This window comes from Felis catus, chromosome E3 (assembly GCF_018350175.1).
Source record: "Felis catus isolate Fca126 chromosome E3, F.catus_Fca126_mat1.0, whole genome shotgun sequence".
Lineage (NCBI taxonomy): Eukaryota > Metazoa > Chordata > Mammalia > Carnivora > Felidae > Felis > Felis catus.
The window spans coordinates 38,887,119-38,907,896 of record NC_058383.1 but is presented as its reverse complement, the minus strand read 5'-3'; the positions used below and the strand labels follow the sequence as shown (position 1 = coordinate 38,907,896).

General features: G+C 60.6%; 3 protein-coding genes across 4 annotated transcripts; 2 read left to right on the top strand and 1 right to left on the bottom strand.

Annotated features, from left to right (window-relative positions):
* The first annotated feature begins 3,475 nt into the window (after nt 1-3,475).
* LOC109495344 lies at nt 3,476-20,267 on the top strand. 2 transcript variants are annotated; one of them, XM_045047966.1, is made up of 9 exons: nt 3,476-4,055; nt 4,763-5,011; nt 5,828-6,040; nt 6,413-8,777; nt 8,860-8,910; nt 10,016-10,340; nt 10,508-11,738; nt 11,828-13,634; nt 19,409-20,267. In XM_045047966.1, exons 4-7 carry the CDS (start codon nt 8,270-8,272, stop codon nt 10,608-10,610), a joined length of 987 nt encoding a protein of 328 aa, XP_044903901.1. In that variant the 5' UTR covers nt 3,476-4,055; nt 4,763-5,011; nt 5,828-6,040; nt 6,413-8,269; the 3' UTR covers nt 10,611-11,738; nt 11,828-13,634; nt 19,409-20,267. The 2 variants fall into 2 exon arrangements, with proteins under 2 accessions (XP_044903901.1, XP_044903900.1); XM_045047965.1 differs by having other exon boundaries at nt 15,787-20,267.
* On the bottom strand, nt 13,056-14,814 carry ZG16B (zymogen granule protein 16B). Its single transcript, XM_045047967.1, has 4 exons — nt 14,677-14,814; nt 14,517-14,596; nt 14,193-14,298; nt 13,056-13,536 (listed from the first exon to the last, which is right to left on the bottom strand). Exons 2-4 carry the CDS (start codon nt 14,566-14,568, stop codon nt 13,188-13,190), a joined length of 507 nt encoding a protein of 168 aa, XP_044903902.1. The 5' UTR covers nt 14,569-14,596; nt 14,677-14,814; the 3' UTR covers nt 13,056-13,187.
* LOC123382599 (translation initiation factor IF-2-like) lies at nt 15,706-17,453 on the top strand. Its single transcript, XM_045047964.1, has 2 exons — nt 15,706-15,929; nt 16,229-17,453. The coding sequence occupies exons 1-2, from the start codon at nt 15,706-15,708 to the stop codon at nt 17,013-17,015; spliced, it is 1,011 nt and encodes a 336-aa protein (XP_044903899.1). The 3' UTR covers nt 17,016-17,453.
* Nucleotides 20,268-20,778: the final 511 nt, after the last annotated feature.

The following is a 20,778-nucleotide window of genomic DNA, read 5'->3' as shown; positions in this document are numbered from 1 at the left end:
AGAAACACACCCCAAATCTGCGCCACTCTGGGTGGGGGAGAACCCACTGCTTTGTCTGCACCGGCACCGCCTGCCTCTGGGGGCCACAGACCGAGACCCTTGCAGCCGTCCCCTGAAGGGGACGTCCCAGGGGCCGGTGGCAAGGGGCTGGCACACCCACGTGCCCAGTGGACAGGTGTCTCCACCCGCTTTACCTCCCTCGTGGAACAGACCTTTGCAGAGCTCCCTTACCTCCCCAAGGGCAGAGGCGGGGCCGTCTGGCCACGGTGACAAATGTCATTCCAGGGGGAACTGTCTTCCCTGCAGGCTGTGAGGTCCCAGCGGTGCGTCTGTTCCTCCACATGCTCTGTCCTCAACCCTTTAACCCTTGAGGAGACGTCCACCCCCACCCCCACCCCCCCGAACCTCACAGCTCTGCCCTGGCGTCCAGAACAAGCTGGCCAACACACACCCCGTGACTTGCTGCCATGGCCAACGCCCCTCCCTGGTGCCCCCCACCTTAGAGACCGGAAGAGTCAGGCACCTACTTCCACCAGCTCCCACAAGGTCACAAGAGCCCGTGGGACTGAATGTTGGCCCGGGAGAGGGAAGCAGGTGTCCGATGTTTTCTTGGGGAGACTGTCTTTTTCCCGATAAAAGGGACATACTCAGCTGGCATCCTTTCCCCTCTTCTTTCTTCTTCTAGTCTTGGATGTACATGTGATGCTTAAGAGCCAGCAGCCACTTTAGCACCACAAGGCTAAAAGCTGCTGTTATTTTTATAAAAAACGTAGGTATGCATTTTATGTCTTCTCCTCCCTCCCTTTTTTTAATTCATTTTTATTGTATTTTACATTTGTATTATTGCATCTTATTAACGTGTGGGTTACGGTCTTTTTAAGGTTCCCAGACCCAATTCCAGCGTGGGAGGAGGGGTCCCCACACTGAACACTAGACGATCCCCAGATACGAGAGTGCCCAGGATTCTCCGTCCTGACACCATCCACCCAGGGACAGCGACAGGGGCCACGGGTTAGGGGTTCAGCCCCACACGATCACCCCGCCCCCCAGTGCTCCCAACCACAGGCCACAGAGAGGAGGGTCCTCCTCCACGGGCTCTTCCAGTTGGTTACAGCGGCTCCCAGAAGTCAGGGAAACGTGCACATTTACCACCTTTTGGATGGATACGACCATGTGCGCACGCAGGGTGGAGGGGCCGCCTGAGAGCCACCGGGAGAGCAGCCAACCCCCGCCCCCCATCATCTCCGACTCCCAGCAGCCAGAACTGAGAAGACAGGAGTGTTTGTCACCCTGTCCGTGGGGTTTGTGACAGCAGCATCGGTGGGAGGCGACCGGAGGCTCTAAGACACACTGCCCTTGGTGGTTTGACCTGCATTTCTTCCCCACCTGCTCGCCCGTGCTTGGAACGGTCTTGGGCGACGCCTGTCGTGATGTAATTATTGTTAAATAGAAAATCGCAGGCCCCAAATGGCGTTGCTTAGGTCAAGTCTCCCACCTGGAGTGTGGGCCCTGACCTGGGTGCACTTTCCAGCCTGTCCCGGAAAGGAAACAAGGCCTGGTCGGCGCCAGTGAGGGCCTCTGCGCCCGGGCCTCGCCACCCACCTCAGACCCCCGCCCTGCCCCTACCTAAGGGAAAGCGGCCTTGCCCGCTGCCATCTTTTCTTTTCTTTTGCCGTTAACTCCTTGCCCACCCCGCTGCCCGATCCTTGAATCGCTTAATAAAGCCCATCCGATCTTCAAATTTACTCGGTTGGATTTTGTTCCTTAACGTTATCGATACTCTCACAAGCGTCCCACGAGTTGGGTGAGTGATGTAGCCCGCCCAACAGTGACTCCGCTAACCCAAGGGCCCCGGCCCCTCGAAGCCGCCTGATTTCTAATCTCTAGCTGCTCAGCCCGCGGTCGCCATGGACACCAGCTGGCCATTTCGGACTGGATCTCCCAGCTCTGGCCAGCAGCACGCCGCCACCTGCCCCGCTCCCTGCCGATAACACAGGGACAGCCCACAGGAGCTGGCCGTGTCTCAGAAGCTGGCTCAGATTTGGGGCATGTGCGAACCCTCTGTGTCACAGTAAACTCCCTCGACCTTTTTGAGGCAAAGGGGACCTGCTTTCAGTCCACTTACCCCACCATGTCCCCCGGGCGCCTCCCCTCCTTAGAGGTGGCTGGAACATTCTGTGGACAAAGGCCGAGAGGCCCGTCCAGGTTCAATACCAAGAGCTCAGGGCTGACTGCAGCCGTCAGCCCTGGGCAGAGGGAGCGGACGGTGAGGGGCAGACCCCTCAATTCCGCAGCATCTGTCCTTTAGGGGACAGACCAGCCCCGGGCAGCCTCTAGTTAACGCCTCGGGCAAGCTGACAGCAGCCCGCCTCAGTCACACACACCCGGGATGCTCTGGAATGTCCCCTTGCCCTGTGGAGTGGCCCTCAGAACCCCGCTGTCCCTCCCCGCCCCCACCCGTCTGCCTTCCCGGGGAAGGGGCTGCTGGGCCCTTCAGAGTCTGGCTCTCCTGGGGACTTCCTCTCTCACTAATCACCTCCCTGTGTTCTTGTGCTCAATTCTCCAGCTCCTCAGTCCACACGAGAACCCTTCCAGAAGGCAGTGAGGAGGAGACACAAAGGATTCAAAGTAAACAAAATCCCTCAATTACCTGGCGCGTTTGTGCTTAACATTTGACAATAGCCACGATTCCCCCGTGAGCCAACCACCTGGGAGCCTCAACTCCACCCACCAGGCCCGAGGCCTCACCTCCCCGCCGTGACCACCGCCCGGGGGTGCGGCGTGTGCGCACGTGTCCCTCACGTCCACCCGTGTCTGTGCGTGTGCACACCTGCGTGCGTGCTATTTGGAGCCCATTCGACTCCTGCGTCCCCGCCCCTTAGAGGGAAGAAGCCTGAGCCAACAGCCAAGCGCGCAGGAAGGTTCTCCTGGCCGGCGAACTTGACTGCAGCACAGACACAGGCCCCTTTGTCTTCTCTTTCTTTGGCCCCCAGAGGCGGTGTGTGGAGAGCTGTAGAAGCCTGACCTTTCTGATTATACAACCCCACCCCTGCCCCCCACCGACTGCAGCAGACAAAGGAGGTTCTCATGTGCCTGGTGGGGGTGGGGGGGTCCTGGTGGCTGGGGTGGGGGTGGAGGGTCCTGGTGCCTGGGGGAGGGGGGGTCCTGGTGCCTGGGGTGGGGGTGGAGGGTCCTGGTGCCTGGGGGAGGGGGGGTCCTGGTGGCTGGGGTGGGGGTGGAGGGTCCTGGTGCCTGGGGGAGGGGGGGTCCTGGTGCCTGGGGTGGGGGTGGAGGGTCCTGGTGCCTGGGGGAGGGGGGGTCCTGGTGGCTGGGGTGGGGGTGGAGGGTCCTGGTGCCTGGGGGAGGGGGGGTCCTGGTGCCTGGGGGGACCAGGTGGGGGGGCACTGGTGCCTGGGGGTGGGGGAGTGGGAGTGGGTCCCGGTGCCTGGGGGGGGAGTGGGAGTGGGTCCCGGTGCCTGGGGGGGTGGCATGGAGGGGCACTCCATACCTCCTGAACACCTAGCCGCCCTGCCCATCCCGAGGCACAGCGGAACGTCTTTCCAGGGCACCTGCCAGCCACGCCTGGTCAGTCCGTGTACCTGGTGGGCCTCTGGCGGCCCTGGGGACGAGTGACGCCTCTGAGGGGCGAGTCAGGGCCAGGAGCTGCACAGCTCATTGTCGTCTAAGGAGGAACAATTCGGGGCCAACACACGTCTGTCCAGGGCTGAGCCGCTACACCGATGAGGAAGTGGTTACAGTTTACTCAGATGCTCCTGAAGGCTGACAGCTGGACTTCTGCCCAAAGGCCCGAGTGCTTGGCGACCATGAGAAGCGGGCACCGAGCACAGGATAAACGGTGCCTTCTTCCACCTGGACCCCGGGCTCCGGTCCCACGCGGCCTTCGTCTCTGGACTCGTCGGAGTCCCTGGGAAGGGACTCCCGGGGACAAGCGTCTCTCCCAGCCCGCAGGAGAACCCCGTGCCGCGTGGTGCTGAGGCGCCGGGCGCTTGGGGCGCGGGGACACCCGGAAAATGGGAGAGTAACACCACCAGCAGGTGTGCGCGAGGGTGTGGAAAGGCGGCTGCCCTGCCCCTCCCCCCACGCCCTGCGTCCTCAGCTCAAACAGGATCCTCTGCAAACACCTGGTTCTGTGTCCCCAGAGGCACCTTCTGCAGCTGGGTGTCCGCTTTATCAAGCTTAAACCCTTTTGTCCCCCTAAATGCATTTTATTTTTATTTTGTAAGGTTCATGATTTTTTAGTAATCTCTACACCTGATGTGGGTCTCAAACCCATGACTCCAAGATTAAGAGTCACACGCTCCTTTGGCTGAGCCGGCCAGGTGCCCCTGCCTAAATGCATTTTAAAATGCTGCAAATAGAGGGGCGCCTGGGTGGCTCGTTCAGTTGAGCGTCCGACTTTGGCTCGGGTCATGATCTCGTGGTCTGTGGGTTCGAGCCCCGCGTCGGGCTGTGTGCCGACAGCTCAGAGCCTGGAACCTGCTTCGGATTCTGTGTCCCCCTCTGTCTCTGCCCCTCCCCCACTAGCACTCTATCTTCCTCTCTCCCTCTGAAAACTCAACGTTAAAAAATGTTTTAATTTCCTACAAACAAAATCCTCTATACGGACTCATCTGCGTCTGGCTTCTTCCATCCGGTGTTAGGATTTTGAGGTTCATCCATGTTACTTGAACTTGACTAGTTTGTCCCTCTTTCATTGCTGAGCAGTATTTCGTTTTATTTACACTTGGTGCTGTCTCTCCAGGTCCGAGCTGACGAACATTTGGGGGCTGTGTCAGCGCTGCTGTGGACAAAGTGGACAATCGTGCACGAATCTTAGTGTACGTAGAAGTTTCCAGTCCCCTCGGTCACCACCTAGCGGCGGCATGGAGGACGCACGCGGGAGGCATGTATCCGAGTTCATGAGGGACAAGAGGGCTTTCCCGAGTGGCGAGTGGCCGTGCCAGGCTGCATTCCCGCCCGCAGTGCGGGAGCTGGTGTCTTGGTGTGTCAGGTGAGGAGGGGGTCCGGTGACTCGCGGACACCTCATTCCCGGGGCTCCAGCGGCCCGGCCTGGGCTCACCCGCAGGCGCACAGAGACCACAAAGTGCAAACCGCTGTGAGACTGGTCCCTGGTTCTGTAGGCGCTGGATTTCTCCGAGGCCTTCATTTTCTCGTTGGAGGTTTCGAATGTCCCTGCTGCTGTGACATAAAGGTCCTCGGACAAAGAGACGAGAAACCTTTCAGGGGCGCCTGGGGGCTCAGTCGGTTAAGCGTCCTACGCTTGATGTCGGCTCAGGTCATGAGCTCAGGGTTTGTGGTTTCAAGCCCTGCGTGGTCCCACTCTACCCTGGCAGTATGGAGCCTACTTGGGATTCTCTCTCTGTCTCTCTCTGCCCCTCCTCCGCTCATGCTCGCTTGCTCTCTCACTCTCTCAAAATAAATAAATAACCTTAAAAGTTTTTTTTTAACATCGATTAATTTCCGAGAGGCAGGGCCTGAGCAGGGGAGGGGCAGAGAGAGAGGGAGACACAGAATCCCAAGCAGTTTCTAGGCCCTGAGCGGTCAGTACAGAGCCTGATGCGGGGCTCGAACTCACAAATTCTGAGATCGAGGCCTGAGGCAAGTCGGACACTCAACCCAACGAGCCACCCAGGCTCCACACTGAGTCCGCTTGGGGATTGTCTCTCTCTCCCCCTCTCTCTGCCCCCCCCCCCCAACTTGTGCACATGCGCACTCTCTCTCTCTCGAACTTAGATATTCTTAAAAAGAAAAAATGATACAAAATAAACCGGCTTCAATCATAAATTTTATGTGTATTTTACCACAGTAAAAATACCTGCCAACCTCGTACAGCATGTGAACTGATGTGGACGACATCGCAGAACGCCTCCTCCGCTGGAAAGCCCCAGAGACACGGGGGGCCGGGGGCAGAGAGCGGGAGTGCAGAGAAAATGCCCCTTGCCCAAAGGCGTGGCGGGGTCCGGGCACAGGCCTCCAGGGAGATGGACCCCACTCTGGACCCCCATCCAACTCCCGTGGGGTGAGAGGGAGACCTGAGGGCTAAGGGCACACCCAAGCAACTTGTCCGTGGTCCTCAGCCTTGGCCTTCTGCACTTTGGGGCCAGAGAGGTCTTTGTTCGTGTGTGGATGGGAGGGCCGTGCTGCGCATCGTAGGATATTTAGCGAGTTCCCTGGCCTCCATCCCCTCGATGTCCGTAACGCTCACCCAGTTGTGACAATCCCATGTCTCCCCACACGCCAAAGGTCGCCTGGGGGCACCGCCAACCCCACCTGGGAACCAGTGCTCTAAACCAAGGGGGTTGGTCCTACCCTGGAAAACCTGTGACCCCGTCAACAGCGCTGACAGAGAAATCCCTCCGGCCAGCTGGTTGTCTTGGGTGGGTCTCCGCAGGCTCCTGATGGACACGAGGCCCTGGAAACGCCGAGGGAGGCCCCTCGCTGAGGACTCTGACCTCCGGCCGGCGGGGACAGGCCGGCTGGGGGGTTTCTGGCTTCCTCGTTTATGGACGCAGGCTCCGGGCTCTGTCTAGGCCGGGGCTTATGTTGGCCGACACGGACTCCTGCTCCACCGCGGGTAAGGCCCACGCTATCCCTTCCCCTCCCTGGGTCCCGGCTTGCTCATCTGTAAAATGGGGCAGCCGCCTCTTACTCTCAACAGGACCAAACGAAGAAGGAAGTCAGGCCTCCTGCTCCCGCCCACCCCGCCCTGCAGTCCCTGCCCTCAGCCAGATCTGCTCCTGGCCCTCCCTCCCTCCTTCCAGGAAGCCGGAAGGGCAGCCAAACCCACAGAGGAGTTCGCAGCCTCTGGCTCAGGCTCGGCCCTGTGGAACCAACAGCCCTTTGTCTCCTCCTGGGGACCTTTCCAGAGAGGACTTAGCCCTTTGTCTGCCCCAAGGCCACCTCCGCCCCCTCCCCTGGCATCACAACAGCCCTACGGGGAGTCTCTCCGGGCCCCTCCAGGCTGCCCCTCACCCGTGCAACGTCCCTCAGCGGGGAGCGCCAGGGGCTCTGAGCTCTGGGTGGCGGCTGCGGTGGGGAGGGGGCGTGGAGGGGACGTGTCGGATGGGGGCTGGTTGGCTGTGCACGGGGCGCAGGCCTGGGTCAGGGAAGGGGCAGAGGCTGGCTGGGGGAGATGGGAGCCAGGGCCGGGTATCCCTCCTCGGGCATCTCCTCGGTGGGGGGGGTGGCGGCAAAGGGCAGAAGCGCCCTCGAGGGGCTGCTCAGGACTTGTCCCGGGATTGAGTTCGGCCTTGGCCACTAACTCCCTGAGTGACCTCGCGCAAAACACGTCCAAGCCTGTGTCTTCAGCTGTAAAATAAGAGTAAAGCAGAGATTCGATGTCATGAGGCCTGGCCCGCGGGAAGGCTCCAGCAGCAGGTGTTCGTAGGAGACCTCGGATGGGGCAGCGGGGGCGGAACTTTTTCTTTTTTCTCTTTTAAGTAAGCTTCATGCCCAAGGCGAGGCTTGAACTCATGACCCTGAAATCCAGACCTGAGCTGAGGTGGGTGGGTGGGCATCTCTGGCCACCCCTCGTTGGCTCTCGCCACGTCCCGCGGGCCCGGCCTGGGCTGCGGGGCGCACCTGTCTGGGGGCTGCGGCCAGGAACTCGAAACCTGAGTGGCCTGTGCTCTTCCCAGGAGGCCCCGCTGTGGAGTCACTTTTAGAGACTGTACCGCAAGCCCTGGGGAAGACAGTGGGGTCATTGCTGACAGGTCGTCGAGGCTCTGAGCTCAAGGCTCAAGGCCACAGGACTATGGGAACAGAGCCCCACGGTCCCCCCGGGAGCTGCTTAGGGAACAGACCCAGGGCAGTCGCCTCCAAGGCCCGGAGACTGCACACCTTCCCTGCACACGCTCCGGTAAACGCCGGATGCGCGTTCGGTCCGTGTCTGGAGGCTCGCTGTCTTTTCCTTCCGCGCTTCAACATTCTCTGGTGTTCGCCCGCCCCGGCGAACGCGAAATAAAGACTACGAGCAGGTTGCTGCTGCCGCCGTTTCGCTGGCGGAGGCAGCCCTGCACATCCGCTCGGCCTAAGTGTCTGAGAACTCGGTGCGGGGCGCGTCTACACCCCACGCGGAGAGTTGCCGGCTTCTTGCGAGAGCCCGTCCAGAGGCGGAGGCTTCGGGACCCCTTGCGGTGGACGCAGCTGGGCAGCGCCTGGGTCTGAGGGGGCGAGCTGGGGGCCCAGACCAGGCCGAGCGGGTACAGGAGGCGCTGGGGGCTGGCGGGACTCGGCTCGGCCTTGGGAGATGAGGCCGGAGGGGAAGGGGGGGGCACGAATGACCCGCCTGGAGGCTGACCCGGAGCGGGGAAGAGAGGGGCCCCCGGGAAATGGAGTCTCTTCCAAGCGCTGCATCCCTTGGGTGCCCAGCGTACGAGAAAAGGCAGGGCCCTCGATGAAAACTTCTAAGGGGCGCCTGGTGGCTCACGGCCGAGGGTCTGACTTGATTTTGGCTCGGGTCATGATCCCAGGGTGGTGTGGGATCGAGCCCTGCGTTGGGCTCTGTGCTCAGCATGGAGACTGCTTGGGATTCTCCCTCTCTCTCTCTCTCCCTCTGCCCCTCACCCCTGCTCACGCTCTGTCTAAAAAAAAAAAAAAAAAAAAAAAAATGTTAACAATTTCAGGATGTGCCCGTCAGAGCTCCCTGCCAGGCAGAGGCCCTTCTGTGTGGCCCTACAGGTGGCAAGCCCGTGACACAGTGCTGGTGCTGTCTTCTCGTGGAGTCGCTGAAGCCTGGAGGGAAAGGCTCCCCTCAGGTGCCCTTACCCAACCTCCAGGACCCCTCCCGCCTGACCTCTCCTCCCCAGAGCCTCCCTGAAACCACGCTGTCGTTCCCAGACTTCTCGAAGCTCCTCTCCGGTCCTGCCTGCAGCACCCGAAGTGTCTCGGGTTAGGGTTGCCACATCCAGCAAAAGACACCCAGTTACATTTTTTTTTTATCTTTTTCTTTAATATTTATTTTTGAGAGAGAGGGAGAGGGCGAGCAGGGAAGGGGCAGAGAGAGAGGGAGACAGAGGGTCTGAAGCAGGCTCTCCTCTGATAGCACAGAGCCCGATGTGGGGCTCGAACTCACAAACGTTGAGATCGTGAGCTGAGCTGAAGTCGGATGCTTAGCCGACTGAGCCACCCAGGCGCCCCTAAACTTTTAAATGTATATATATATATTTTTTTAATTTTTTTTTCAACTTTTTTTTGGGGGGGGGGACAGAGAGAGACAGAGCATGAACGGGGGAGGGGCAGAGAGAGAGGGAGACACAGAATCGGAAACAGGTTCCAGGCTCCGAGCCATCAGCCCAGAGCCTGACTCGGGGCTCGAACTCACGGACCGCGAGATCGTGACCTGGCTGAAGCCGGACGCTTAACTGACTGCGCCACCCAGGCGCCCCTTAAATGTATATTTTTGAGAGAGACTGTGAGTGGGGGAAGGGCAGAGAGGGTGGGGGGGGACACAGGATCCAAAGCAGGCTCTGCACTGACAGCAGAGAGCCTGACATGGGGCTCGAACTTAAGAACCGTGAGATCATGACCTGAGCCAAAGTTGGATGCTCAAACTGAGCCACCAGGTGGCCCCACCCAGTTAAATTTGAATTTGAGATGAACAATGAAAAAAATTTTAGTATAAGTATACCCCGTGCAGTGTTTGGGATATACTTATACTTAAAAAAACAAAACAATGTTTAGGACATAGTTATACGTTTATTTATTTAAAACAATTTTTTTTAAACTTTATTTTTGAGAGAGACAGAGCATGAGCAGGGGAGGGGGAGAGAGAGGGAGACACAGAATTGGAAGCAGGCTCCAGGCTCCAAGCTGTTAGCATAGAGCCCGACATGGGGCTCAAACTCACAAACTGTGAGATTGTGACCCGAGTCAAAGTTGGACGCTTAACCAACTGAGCGGCCCAGGCACCCCTGGGACATACTTATACTTTTAAAAACTCAATGTTTGATTTATACTTTGGTAAAAAGTTATTTGTTGTTTATCTGAAATTCAGATTTAACTGAGTGGCCTGCATTTTATCTGGGAGCCCGCCCTGAGATGTGTCCTGGGATTCGAGAGCAGGAGTCAGCTGAGGTAAGGAACAGTCTAGAGCTTGGGCGGACGACCATCAGGCCATCCCTCTTGCCTCTTTTCTGCTGTTCACCGGTCTCCCTCTCCCACCCGAGAGGTTCAGACCCTCCGGGGACACGGCCGCCACATGCTCCCAGTCCTACTCATGACGACACCAGCCGCCTGCAGAGCCCGACTGGCCCATCTCTGGCCCTGAGAACGAGTGGCCCAGCTGGGGCCAAGGCGCACCTCTGGTCCATTGGGATTAGGTGAGGGGGGACAGGTCAGAGGGTCCCAGTGGGGCTGCCTCGGCCTCAGTCCAGTAGACTGGAGGAGGGGGCCCAGAGAGGGGTAGTAGTGAGCTGGGCAGACCCTGGAGAAGCTGCGGCCCCAGGAGGAGCTTCCCCCAACACTTAAAGGGTCTTTTTTCCACCAGGAGAGCAGAAGGTCATGGCCCAGAACATGCTGAGCCCCAAGTGGGCCTGCTGGGACCCACGGGAAGAGACTCAGAGGCGGCTGTGGGTCTCAGCCCCACATGAGCGGCCCCTGGGGCCCGAGTCTCTGGACACTGAAGGGGAGGGTATATCCCAAAGAGGCCTCTGCATCTTTTCGGAGGGAACAGGCCTGAGCTGGGGTCTGAGGACAGGTGAACAGAGCACCTGTCCCGGGGACGGAAGTGCACGTGGGGAATCAGGCGAAGCCCCAGCAGCTGGAGGTTTGTTACACGGGGAAAGAACCGGCCCCTCCCAAGGGATGAAGCCGGCTACCTGTCCAACGCGGACAGTGGGTAGACGGCAGGAAGGACTTCCTAGGCGAGGGGCCTTTGGAGCCGGGAGGGAGGGGTGCGCGGAGGCCGGGTGTGGGGAGAGGGCCAGGGAGCCAGCCTCCCTCCGGCCTCCAGCAGAAGCAGCCCACGGTGAGGAGGAGCCGTCGAGGCCGCACGGGGGGGAGCCACCTGCCAGCCCACGCAGGGTCTGCTGCCTCGCGGAACCCACCTCGCGTGGGGACCGGTCCAGGGGTCCCCTACCTTGACCAGGCAGCCGACGACCCCGCCCCGGGGGGGGGGGGGGAGACCCACTCAGGGAGGCCGCCTGCTGGGTTCTGAGAGGGGCCTGGGTCCCCTGCGGCGGAGACCCGGTGACCCCGGTGCTGGTGGCAAAAGGCGAGGCCGGAGCAAGCCGGAGTGCACGTTAAATAAAGGTACACACACACACACGTACGCACGCACGCGCGCGCGCGCGAACCCGCATGGGCCTTGTCACTAAGGGGAGGGGGCCTGGGGCGCGCGCAGCTCCCACGCCCCAGCTCTGGCCCCTCTGCGGTGTCTGTGCGAGGACCGCACCGTGGTGACCCCGAGGTCCTGAGAACAGGTGCGGCATCGCCACAGCGCGGGTGTGCCGGCTGCCCAGGGCGCGCGCGGGGTTCGCCGCGAGAACCACGCGGGACTTCCGGCCAACCGCTCACAAATAAGGACCATCTGGGCCCCGGACCGGGCTTTGCAATCAGTGGGCACACCTGCCCCTGAGCTGCCCCCCGCCCCATCCGGCTCCCTCGCTTCCCGAATCTAGTCACGAGGCGGTGACCGCCGTGGACCTGGGCGCTGTGTCTTCAAGCCAACACGGTCCCGTTTCTGACCATCCTGGTTGCCATACCAGGAGCCCTGGGAGGTAAGGTGCCCCCCTGAAGCAGCCAGCCCAAGAAAGGCCTCCGAGAAAGGGGTCAAGAGTCTCCTGCCGAAAACAGATTTCCCTTTTAGAAATCCACCGGCAAGCAATTGACTATGCAACGGGCCCGCCCCTGGGCGGCATGGAGCAGGGGCCGGGGTGGGAAGGGAAGGCCCCCCGCCCCCACCGTGGCTTTTCCACGCAGCCGGAAGAGTGTCCTGCAAAGTCACCCCCGATGCTTGTCAAAATGTGTGCGTACCGTCAATGTCAGGGGTTCGGTCAATACCTGTGCTCTCACTGCCGACAGATTAAATGGCAAGACTGAAAACAGCCACAGTTTTCACGCGGTGAGGGGTGTCAATTTCAAGATATCTGGACAACGGTGATCGATATAGCAAGGTCACGGGGAACACTGTCTTCAGCTGTCTCTGGCCCTGGCCCTTGCCCGTGCTGGTCCCTCAGCCTGGACCGCCTGCTCCCCTTGTCTCTATAGGGCCGGGCCTCACTCAGCCTCTGGGCCCAGATGTTGCCTCCTTCGGGAAGGCTTCCCGGAAGCACACCCCCAACTCTCAGCCTCTAGGCAGGTGCCTATGCACGAGGTTCTGCATGTGTCCCCACAAGCCCAGATGCCACAACCACTGCCACCACCTGTTTCTGCCTCTGTCCCCCCCACAGGGGACCCTTCAGCTGGAGACACCGAGTCTCTCCTCTTTTTTTAAAAAAAAAAAAGTTTATTTTTGAGTGAGAGAGAGAGAGAGAGAGAAAGTGGGGGAGGGGAAGAGAGGGAGACACAGAATCTGAAGCAGCTCCAGGCTCTGAGCTATCAGCACAGAGCCCGATGAGGGACTTGAACTCACGAACCGTGAGATCATGACCTGAGCTGAAGTCTGTCGCTCAACTGACTGAGCCACCCAGGCGCCCCTCTCCTTCTCTTACCCCTGAGTGGCCGGGGGATCCCAGCACGGATGAGGCCTTGGCCAATGTGTGCCGAATGAGTGAATGACCGACTTCCCTGAGGCCCGGTGCCCACTCAGAGAAAACTGGAATTAAACTCGGGCCATCGGAGGCCAGCTGGATGCGCCTCGGGTAGGGACGGGGTGGGGGGCGTCCTTGGAGCCCAGACTCCTCTGAGACTGAGGATCTTTGAAGTCCAAGGGCTGCACAGGTAGGGCCTTCGTTCTCGGCAGAATCACCAGGGCCCGGGATGTCAGACCCACCTCTGTCCTCACCTCGCACCCCCGGCCCGGAGGCCTCATCCCCCACCAGCTCAGAAAGCTTTGGTCACACCCCGGGACCCGAGGACCACACCTGGAGGCACCATTCTTGCAGAAGCTTTATTTATTCGTGGATTGAAATTTGGGGTCCAGGCTCAGCTACCTCAGTGCCGTCAGCCCAGCACGAGCCACGTTGACCCAGGTTGACCCAAGCCCCACCCCTGGGACCCAGGAACACTCATTTCTTTGGTAAGGTACTGTTTTGCCAGATCATGTCCCAGAACTCTAGAGGATAATCCCACTCAAAGCAGAGGCCCGTGATGCCTAAAAGCTTGCAGTGGCCACAGATTCCTGTGAGCACTTTCTCGAACTGGTCGGGGTAGACGGCAAATTTCATGCCATCGTCCTTCCCGAATGTGGCAGAGCGCCCTATATTTGTGTGTAGGTTCAGGGACCGGAGATACATTTTGTAGTAGCCACTTATCCATGTGATGTGCTCTCCCGGATAGAGGATGAATTCCTGTGGAGTTCCGGATGACGGGCAACCAGACACGGTGGTCCAGGAGGGTCCATATCGCACCTGGATACTGGGAGACAGGGAAGCGTTGGAGGGCCAGACCTGGGCCGAATCAGCACTCCCCAGGTGCTCTATCGCCTGGCAAGGACAGCAGCCCTGTCCCTACAGGTACGTGTCCCCACGCACGTGGATTTGGGCTCCTGACACAGAGGTCCCGGTCTCAGACCCCTGCCCTGATGCTTTCAGGCTCTGTGATCTTGGGCTCATCACCCGGCCTCTCTGGGCCTGTGTCCTCACCTGCAAAGTGGGAGTGGTTCGGGGGGTGGGGGGGAAAGTCCCTGAGACCGTTGGTAAGGGGAGCTTGGAACACAGTGCCACTCGGGCGGTGCCCCCTGCTGTCACTGCTCACAGTGGGGAGCTGTCCCCGGGCCCAGCTTGCACCTTCTGAGCCCCAGATACTGAGCAGACCAGGTCACAGGTCAGAGAAGCAGGTGACTCCCTCACTCCCCTGGGAGAGTTCCACCAGCTCTGCCCATCGGGGCGCCCCTGACCCCCCATGCCTCCTCCCCCCTGCCCTGCCCACACTCTGTCCCCTACGGTGCTGGCCGCCCTCCCCAGGACTGTACGTGCAGACCCAGCGAAGGCACAAGGGGAAGAGGTGCTAAGCCCTCTTCCCAGGGTCCCGAGGCCGTGGCGATAGGGCTTCGTGGCCCTGCTCCTACTCACCTCTTCAGTATGCCGAAGGAACCTACGGCCACCCGGATTCCGGTGATTTCGTATTCATGGTCTCTGGGTGTGCTGAAGTATTTGCCTCCTCCGCTCCCGTACATCTCTAGATGGATGAAGGGACGGGGTCAGGGAGAGGAAAAACCCAGACGCTAATATGTGGCTCATCCCTGCCCCGGACCGGGTGCCGCCGTGCAGGGACACGGCAGGGTCCTGAGACTAGAGTCAGTCTGCGGTCAGGGCCGGGCCCAGACCCGGGGCCTCCCGGAGCGCGCAGGCGAGGGTGGCCGCTGGGACCAGAGGGCGCACACCCGCCAGACTTACGTGCTACCAAGCAGGTGCTCCACAGGAGGGTGAGAGTCAGCCTCAGCAGCATGGCTTCTGGAAGGTGAGTCCCAAGGCTCCTGGAGAGAAGAGAAGGACTCGGAGAGGGGCCCCGTCCGGCCCGGCCAGGCCCCGCCGTGGGGCGCAAACACAGCCTTACCTGGCGGGGAGAGTCCTGTGGCCCAGTCCCGGTCCTGCGGAGTCTTGCTCCTGGACACTTCGCCTGGCCCTATATACCCTCCCCGTCCCTGTGGGCCCCCGTCCAGAAGGAAGGAACAAGGGCCACCAGGGGGGAAGAAGGAGCTGGGCGGTGGGGGCTCTTCCTGGGGGAATCCCAGAGCCATTCTGCAGGAGCCTTCCGGACACGCTGTGTTTATTGTCTCGGCCCCACGGCCTACACAAACAAGATGGGACAGTGACAGGTTTTGTCTGTCGCTTCTGGGTCTCTCTCCCCAGCACGTAGACTAGAGCTGCACTTCAGACGTGGGGCGCTTTGCTGAGAGCCCTCCCCAGCTGGGCCAGAAAGGTGTCCACCCCGTGGGGGAGCTGCCCTCTGGAAGCCCACAGAAGCTCCCTGGGGTCCGGGGGTCCCTGCGTGGTGCACAACCCGACTCAGGACCTTATCCAGGCCTGCGTGGACCCTGCGGTCCCCTGGGCTTCCCCGAGCTCAGGCTGAGCTCCCTGTGACCCTCAGAGAGCTGGGCTGTGTGCCTGGTGCCAGGTGGGAGAGACCCCCGGTGACACGGCCTGTCACCTGGCAAACAGTGCCAGTGTTTGCTTTGTGCAGGGAACGTGTGTGGCTGGGACGGGCTGGCCTCAAGGGGCCTCAGGCGGACCGGACGACAGAGGTGACGGACTCAGGCACGGACCGGGGAGAGGGCGGTTCTCTAGGCCAGTGCCCCCGACGGCCGCTGGGGTCAGGCCGGGGTCAGGCTTAGCGGGGAGGTGACGGTACTTGTCCGGGGCTGGGGTTCTGAGGCCCCTGCTGCTGCCACCGGTCCAGGCGCCCTGTGACCGATTGGAGCTGAGGCCGTCAGGGCCTCCACCCTTTGAGAAAAACCACCGGGTCGCGGTCATCAACTCGGGAGGGGGCACTGGAGCCACACGGCGTCCAATTCTCGGCTTCCCTGCTTCCCGGCATCCCGTCCGGGGACCTCCCGTCACCCGAGTGCCGCGATTGTGCCATCTGATGTCTGTGCAGGGGCCCAAAGACTCAGGCGTACCGCCAGGCGTACGGGGCGGTTCTTGGACGCCTCCTTTGAAATTGCAGAATATCAGGAAAAACACAACTGGTGCCTTTGGTGACGAATCACAGACGGGACGGTGTCGTCAGCGGTGGAGTTCTACACGGGCACGAAGAAGGCATGGGGCCGCTCCCGCGGCACTGCTCCTCGGCCCCAGGAACCAGGCTCGGTAGAAAGCAGGGTGTTGGGGAAGGCCCCAGTAGGTCACAAGAAAAGGGGTGCGAAGAATGGCCTCGCGTGTGCGCTGACCCGCTCTGAAAGGGCCGCTCACCTCACTGGGATCGCTGGGATGGCCGTGCTGGAGGGTGGGGGCGGGGCCCCGTCTACCCGGCACCTCCCGCAAGTACAACAGGTGTCTGGGCCAGGGGTCCGCGGACTGAGGCCCGCAGGCCCCATCCAGCACCCCCGCCCCGCCTGTGTTAGTGCGACCCATGAGCTAGAGCACTTTCTACATTTTTAAATACTTAGAAAACCATTGAAACGAAGAGTAGCACGCGAAAATTCTACGGCATTCCAGGGCCGTTGCCCGCAGATAACGTTAGGAGCACACAAGCAAGGCCATTCATTTGTGTATCGTCTGGGGCTGCTGTCACCCCACAACAGCGGAGCCGAGCAGTTGCGACAGAGACTTTGTGACCCGGAAAACCTAACACATGCGATCTCGGGCCCTTCACCCACAAAGTCAGCCGATCCCGGGTGGGTCCCCGTTGCCCGCCCTGGAGCAGAGGCAGCCTCGTCCACAGCCATTCACAACCCGCCTTCGGAGCCCCTCTCTGCTCTGGCCTTGGCCCTTCCTTGCGGCCCTGCACCCGTCTCCCTCGGGAGGCCCCTTGGGGCTCAGGCCCCTGCTGACTCAGGTTGGGAGGTAAGGGCTCCCCGACCCGTCCTCCCAGTGCTCTCGCCGCTCCCAGGGGCAGTCAGGCCCACAGACGGGGCAGGCGTGGGGCGGAGGGCACGGGCAGCTGAGCCCGTCCACAGGCCCCCAGAACCTGCAGGGGGGGGCCGGGGGCGCAATAGGCCCGGGCGCCCGGCAGGCACAGCTCTGGAGGAAAGGCCTGGCGGCCACACAAAGGGGACTCTGTTCCGATCCTGCCACAGCCGCTGGGCGCTGTCGAAGGTTTTGCTGCCAATTCACGTGCCAGGCTGGCTGGGCTTTGCGCCCAGAGGAGGGTCCGTGTGGACCGGAACTCCGGGAAGCACCACCTGGGGTGGGGGCTGGGAGAAGAGCCGGCCGCTGCCCAGACAACGGGGGTGACAGCACGGGCCCGAAAGCGCACGCAAGGTGCACGTTCAGAGTGCGTGAACGTGCGCTCACATATGGATGCGTCCTCCCCACGCACCGGGGTGTGCACACGGCCCGCGCGCGCACACACACACACACACACACACACACACACACACTCGTGCACACGTCTTTCAGAAGGTCAGCCCTGCCCCCTCAGCTACCTGCCCACCGCGGCCCTGGGGAGACTGAACACACGCCCTTTGTCCCTGGGGGGTGGGGGCATTTGCAAGGCGGTGACCTCAGCCTGCCAGGAGCGGGACACGGGGACTTCTTTCAGCAGGGGTGGGAGGTTGCGTCCGATCTCCCGGCCCTCTGGTGCGGGGCTGGGGGGCACCGCTCTGTGCCCGCAGCCTGAGGCACAGAGGACGAGAAGGCCTCACTGCCCGCTGATGCCACGCTCCGAGCTGAGCATTTTTCTCCACTCTGCCCGGAGAAGCTGAGCGCTTTTAGTGGAACGCCGGGACACCCGAGCGTGCGTTTTGTCTCATCTTTTATGGGATTAAAATCGCTCTAGTGCGAGTGTAGAAAAAAAGACGGACCATCCCCAAGCGTCAGCTCCGGGGGGGCAGGACATCCAGGCTCCGATTCCCCGAGGCCGTCCTGGCACACGTGTGCGTGACCCGGTGCATCGGTCGGCTGCGGCTGCTGTGACAAACAGCACGTCACCTCCCTCGGGCCTGGCCTCCAAGGGCCATCGCGCTGAGGGTGAAGGCTTCCGCACATGAATGGGGACACGCACACGCAGTCCACAGCCCTGGTCGGCGTCTACCCGAGACTCCCCTGGGGCTGGCACCCCTCCCCCACTGCTCTCCCGACCTCCTCCCGGGGCCCTTCCCGCTGACGCTGACGGCACCGCTGACCTTGTGGGCTCAGCACGCCGCCGGCCCCGGGACGTCGCTGCTGCCCGAGCTTCCGACCCGCCCACGTTCTGAGCCTGCTCTCTGCTGCCTGTGTGCCGCCACTCCGGGCCTCCGTCTCTTGCTCTGTGCGCGGGCCCCTAACGGATGCCCCTGCATGAGGTCGTGAGGCAGAAGAGGACAGTGTGCAGGTCTCAGCAATCTGTCTGTGTTCCTGAGGACGCGGTCAGATGGCGCCCCCTGTCCCTTTCGGTATCAGGTGCCGGGGCCACATCAAACTGGTTTTTGAATCACGCGCTCGGCTCCTTCCCAAGGATGGTTGAGCCCTCCCTGTGTGGGCTGCCGAGGGCAGGAGCCCCGTGGGGGCGTCTCTGGGCTGGGGGGCCACCTCCCAATAGCGAGCGGATGCCATCCACACCGCACCCACGGGAGGGCCCGGAGCTTCCCAAGACCATGGCTCTCCACCAAGGGCAGGGGGTCCGAGTGGACCCAGGCAAGCTAGAGTCTTCCAAGTATTAAGTCAGCAGACATTCTCCCCAACATTTTACTACGCAAATATTGGAGCCTGTTACAAAGTTGAAAGATTTTCACAGCCGACACCTGACCTACTCACACTCGGCCAATTACCATGTTATCGTTTTTGCACCGTCGTGTCTGTGGATGTCCGTGTGACCAGCCGGCCACCCCGCCGCGGGGTCCCGTTCTGGATGCACTGAAACATGACAACCTCAGCTGCAGACCAGCGCCCCTCCTCTCAGACACCACATCACGCGTGTCACGAAGGAGACCTTGTATGGGGCTATCCCCCCCCAACTTTGAAGTACAATTTTCATACAAGGGAATCACGGATCTGGAAGTGTCTATTCATGGGGTTTCGACACACGCACGTAGCTCTCAGCCAGGCCTCTTTCTAGCCACAGAGCACGCCGTCGCCCCAGAAAGCTCCCTCCTGCTGTTCCCCGTCTGTCCTCCCGCCACCGGGCAAGCCCGGCCACGGCAGACATTCTTGACCTCGTGACGCTGTAGGCGCATCGAGGGGATTATCCACTTTTTAGGGAAAAGAATGCGTGATGACATTCATCTGACCGGGAGCTCACATGGTAGGTTGAGTTCATTTAAATAAGGACCAATACATACCTGTGGGAACCCTGGTCCCAGTGTGAATACAAAGTTACAAAAGTTAACAACGTTTGGACTAATGAGGACGTGAGGAACAAAATCGGGAGGGACAACACCGGCTTCCCGAGTGTCCTAACAAATGACCACGTCTGGTGGCTCAGGACGACAGAAACGGATCCTGTCCCGGCTCCGGAGGCCGGGGTCCGGCATCCAGGCATCTGCTGGCCGCCGCGCACAGCCCGAAGTCTCTGCAGAACGTTCCCTGCTTCTGCCAGTTGGTGGCGGGTGCCTCTGGGCTCCTAGCTGCACCCCCGGAGCTCATCTCTCCCCCCAGCCCACGGGTGCCGTTCCCCCGCGTGTGACTTCTCTTTTTCTCTCTCCTGACAGCTCTTAAACTGCTTTCTGCCCAAGATAATCCCAAGATCTCTACCTTGATCACGTCTGCAAAGAAAGGCCCTGTTCCCGATACGGTCACATCAGTTGTCCTGAGCGGACATATCCTTTTGGGGGGCCACAATCTAACCCGTTACAGGGCATCAACCGGTCAGCCTGAGGCCTACCTGGGAGCCTCTCCTGAACCCCAGACCCACTGCCCCCACGTGCAAGCGGCCAGAACCCCACCCCCAGGCCCCCTGAGGCCCTGGCCCCCATCCACCCAACCCCATCTGCCTCTCTCCGGTGAGAGGCCCCTGCCGTAGAGCTGGGGCGCAACTCTCTCAGAGAATTATTCTCTTTGTAAACATCTTGCTGTTCTCTGGAGTCTGGAGGTGTCTGGGGGGAGCAGGCACGTGTGTGTCCAGGTCCCCGCCCGGCCCCACCCTACCTATGCTTCCACCTGCCTGCCCTTGAACCTGCCTTTCCAAACAGACTTCTGGAACAGTGTTCAATCAGAAAAATGGCTATTTCCAGAGGGTGGGGTTTAGGCCCTTTTTCGATTTCTCCCCTGTCCTTTGTATGGCTTTGATTTCTTTGGGTAAGACTGGACCGCTCCTACAACAACAAAATGATAACTTTTTAAAAATTGGGATGCTTTTTTTTTAACCTATAAGCTTACCAAGGCCATAGAAGTGGAAGCCCTCAGTGTCAAAAACACTGTAGGAAATAGGCCCCTCTTACCGTGTTGGAGTCTTTCTCGTGGTTCAGAAACCTTTGAAAACAGGAAGCCTGTGTGACCAAAGCACCCATGGAAAAGTTAGCCTAAAAACGATTAGGAGGGTGCACCGAGATTTATAAAGATTTATATGGAGGTGCTGTTTTATTATTTTTTTAAAACTCACATGTTTATTTCAGAGAGAGGGAGAGCGGGGAAGGGGCAGAGAGAGGGAGAGAAAATCCCAGGCAGGCTCTGCCCGGACACTGCCGAGGCAGGGCTCGAACTCAGGAACCATGAGGTCACGGCCGGAGCCGCAATCAAGAGTCGGACGCTTAACGGACTGAGCCACTCAAGCGCCCCAGAGCTCTTTTCACAAACAAGTCTGGCTCCGCAATCACAGAGCCACTTGGCCCGTGATGGTAAACGGCCGTCCCGCAGCGGCGTTTGTCGGGCGGGAACCAGCAGCCCCGGGCAGCGTGCGACACATCTTCAAGCTCCCGATCGACCGCGGCTCCTGCACAGGAGACCAGCCTGCTCTGTGGGCAGACGCTCTGCGTGCGAGGCTTTGCACCTGGCCTTCAGACCGGGGCAGGGACAGACCTCCTGGGGGCGGAGAGAAGGGGTCCGACACAGAGGCTGCTCAGGCTGGACACGGAATGGGGCA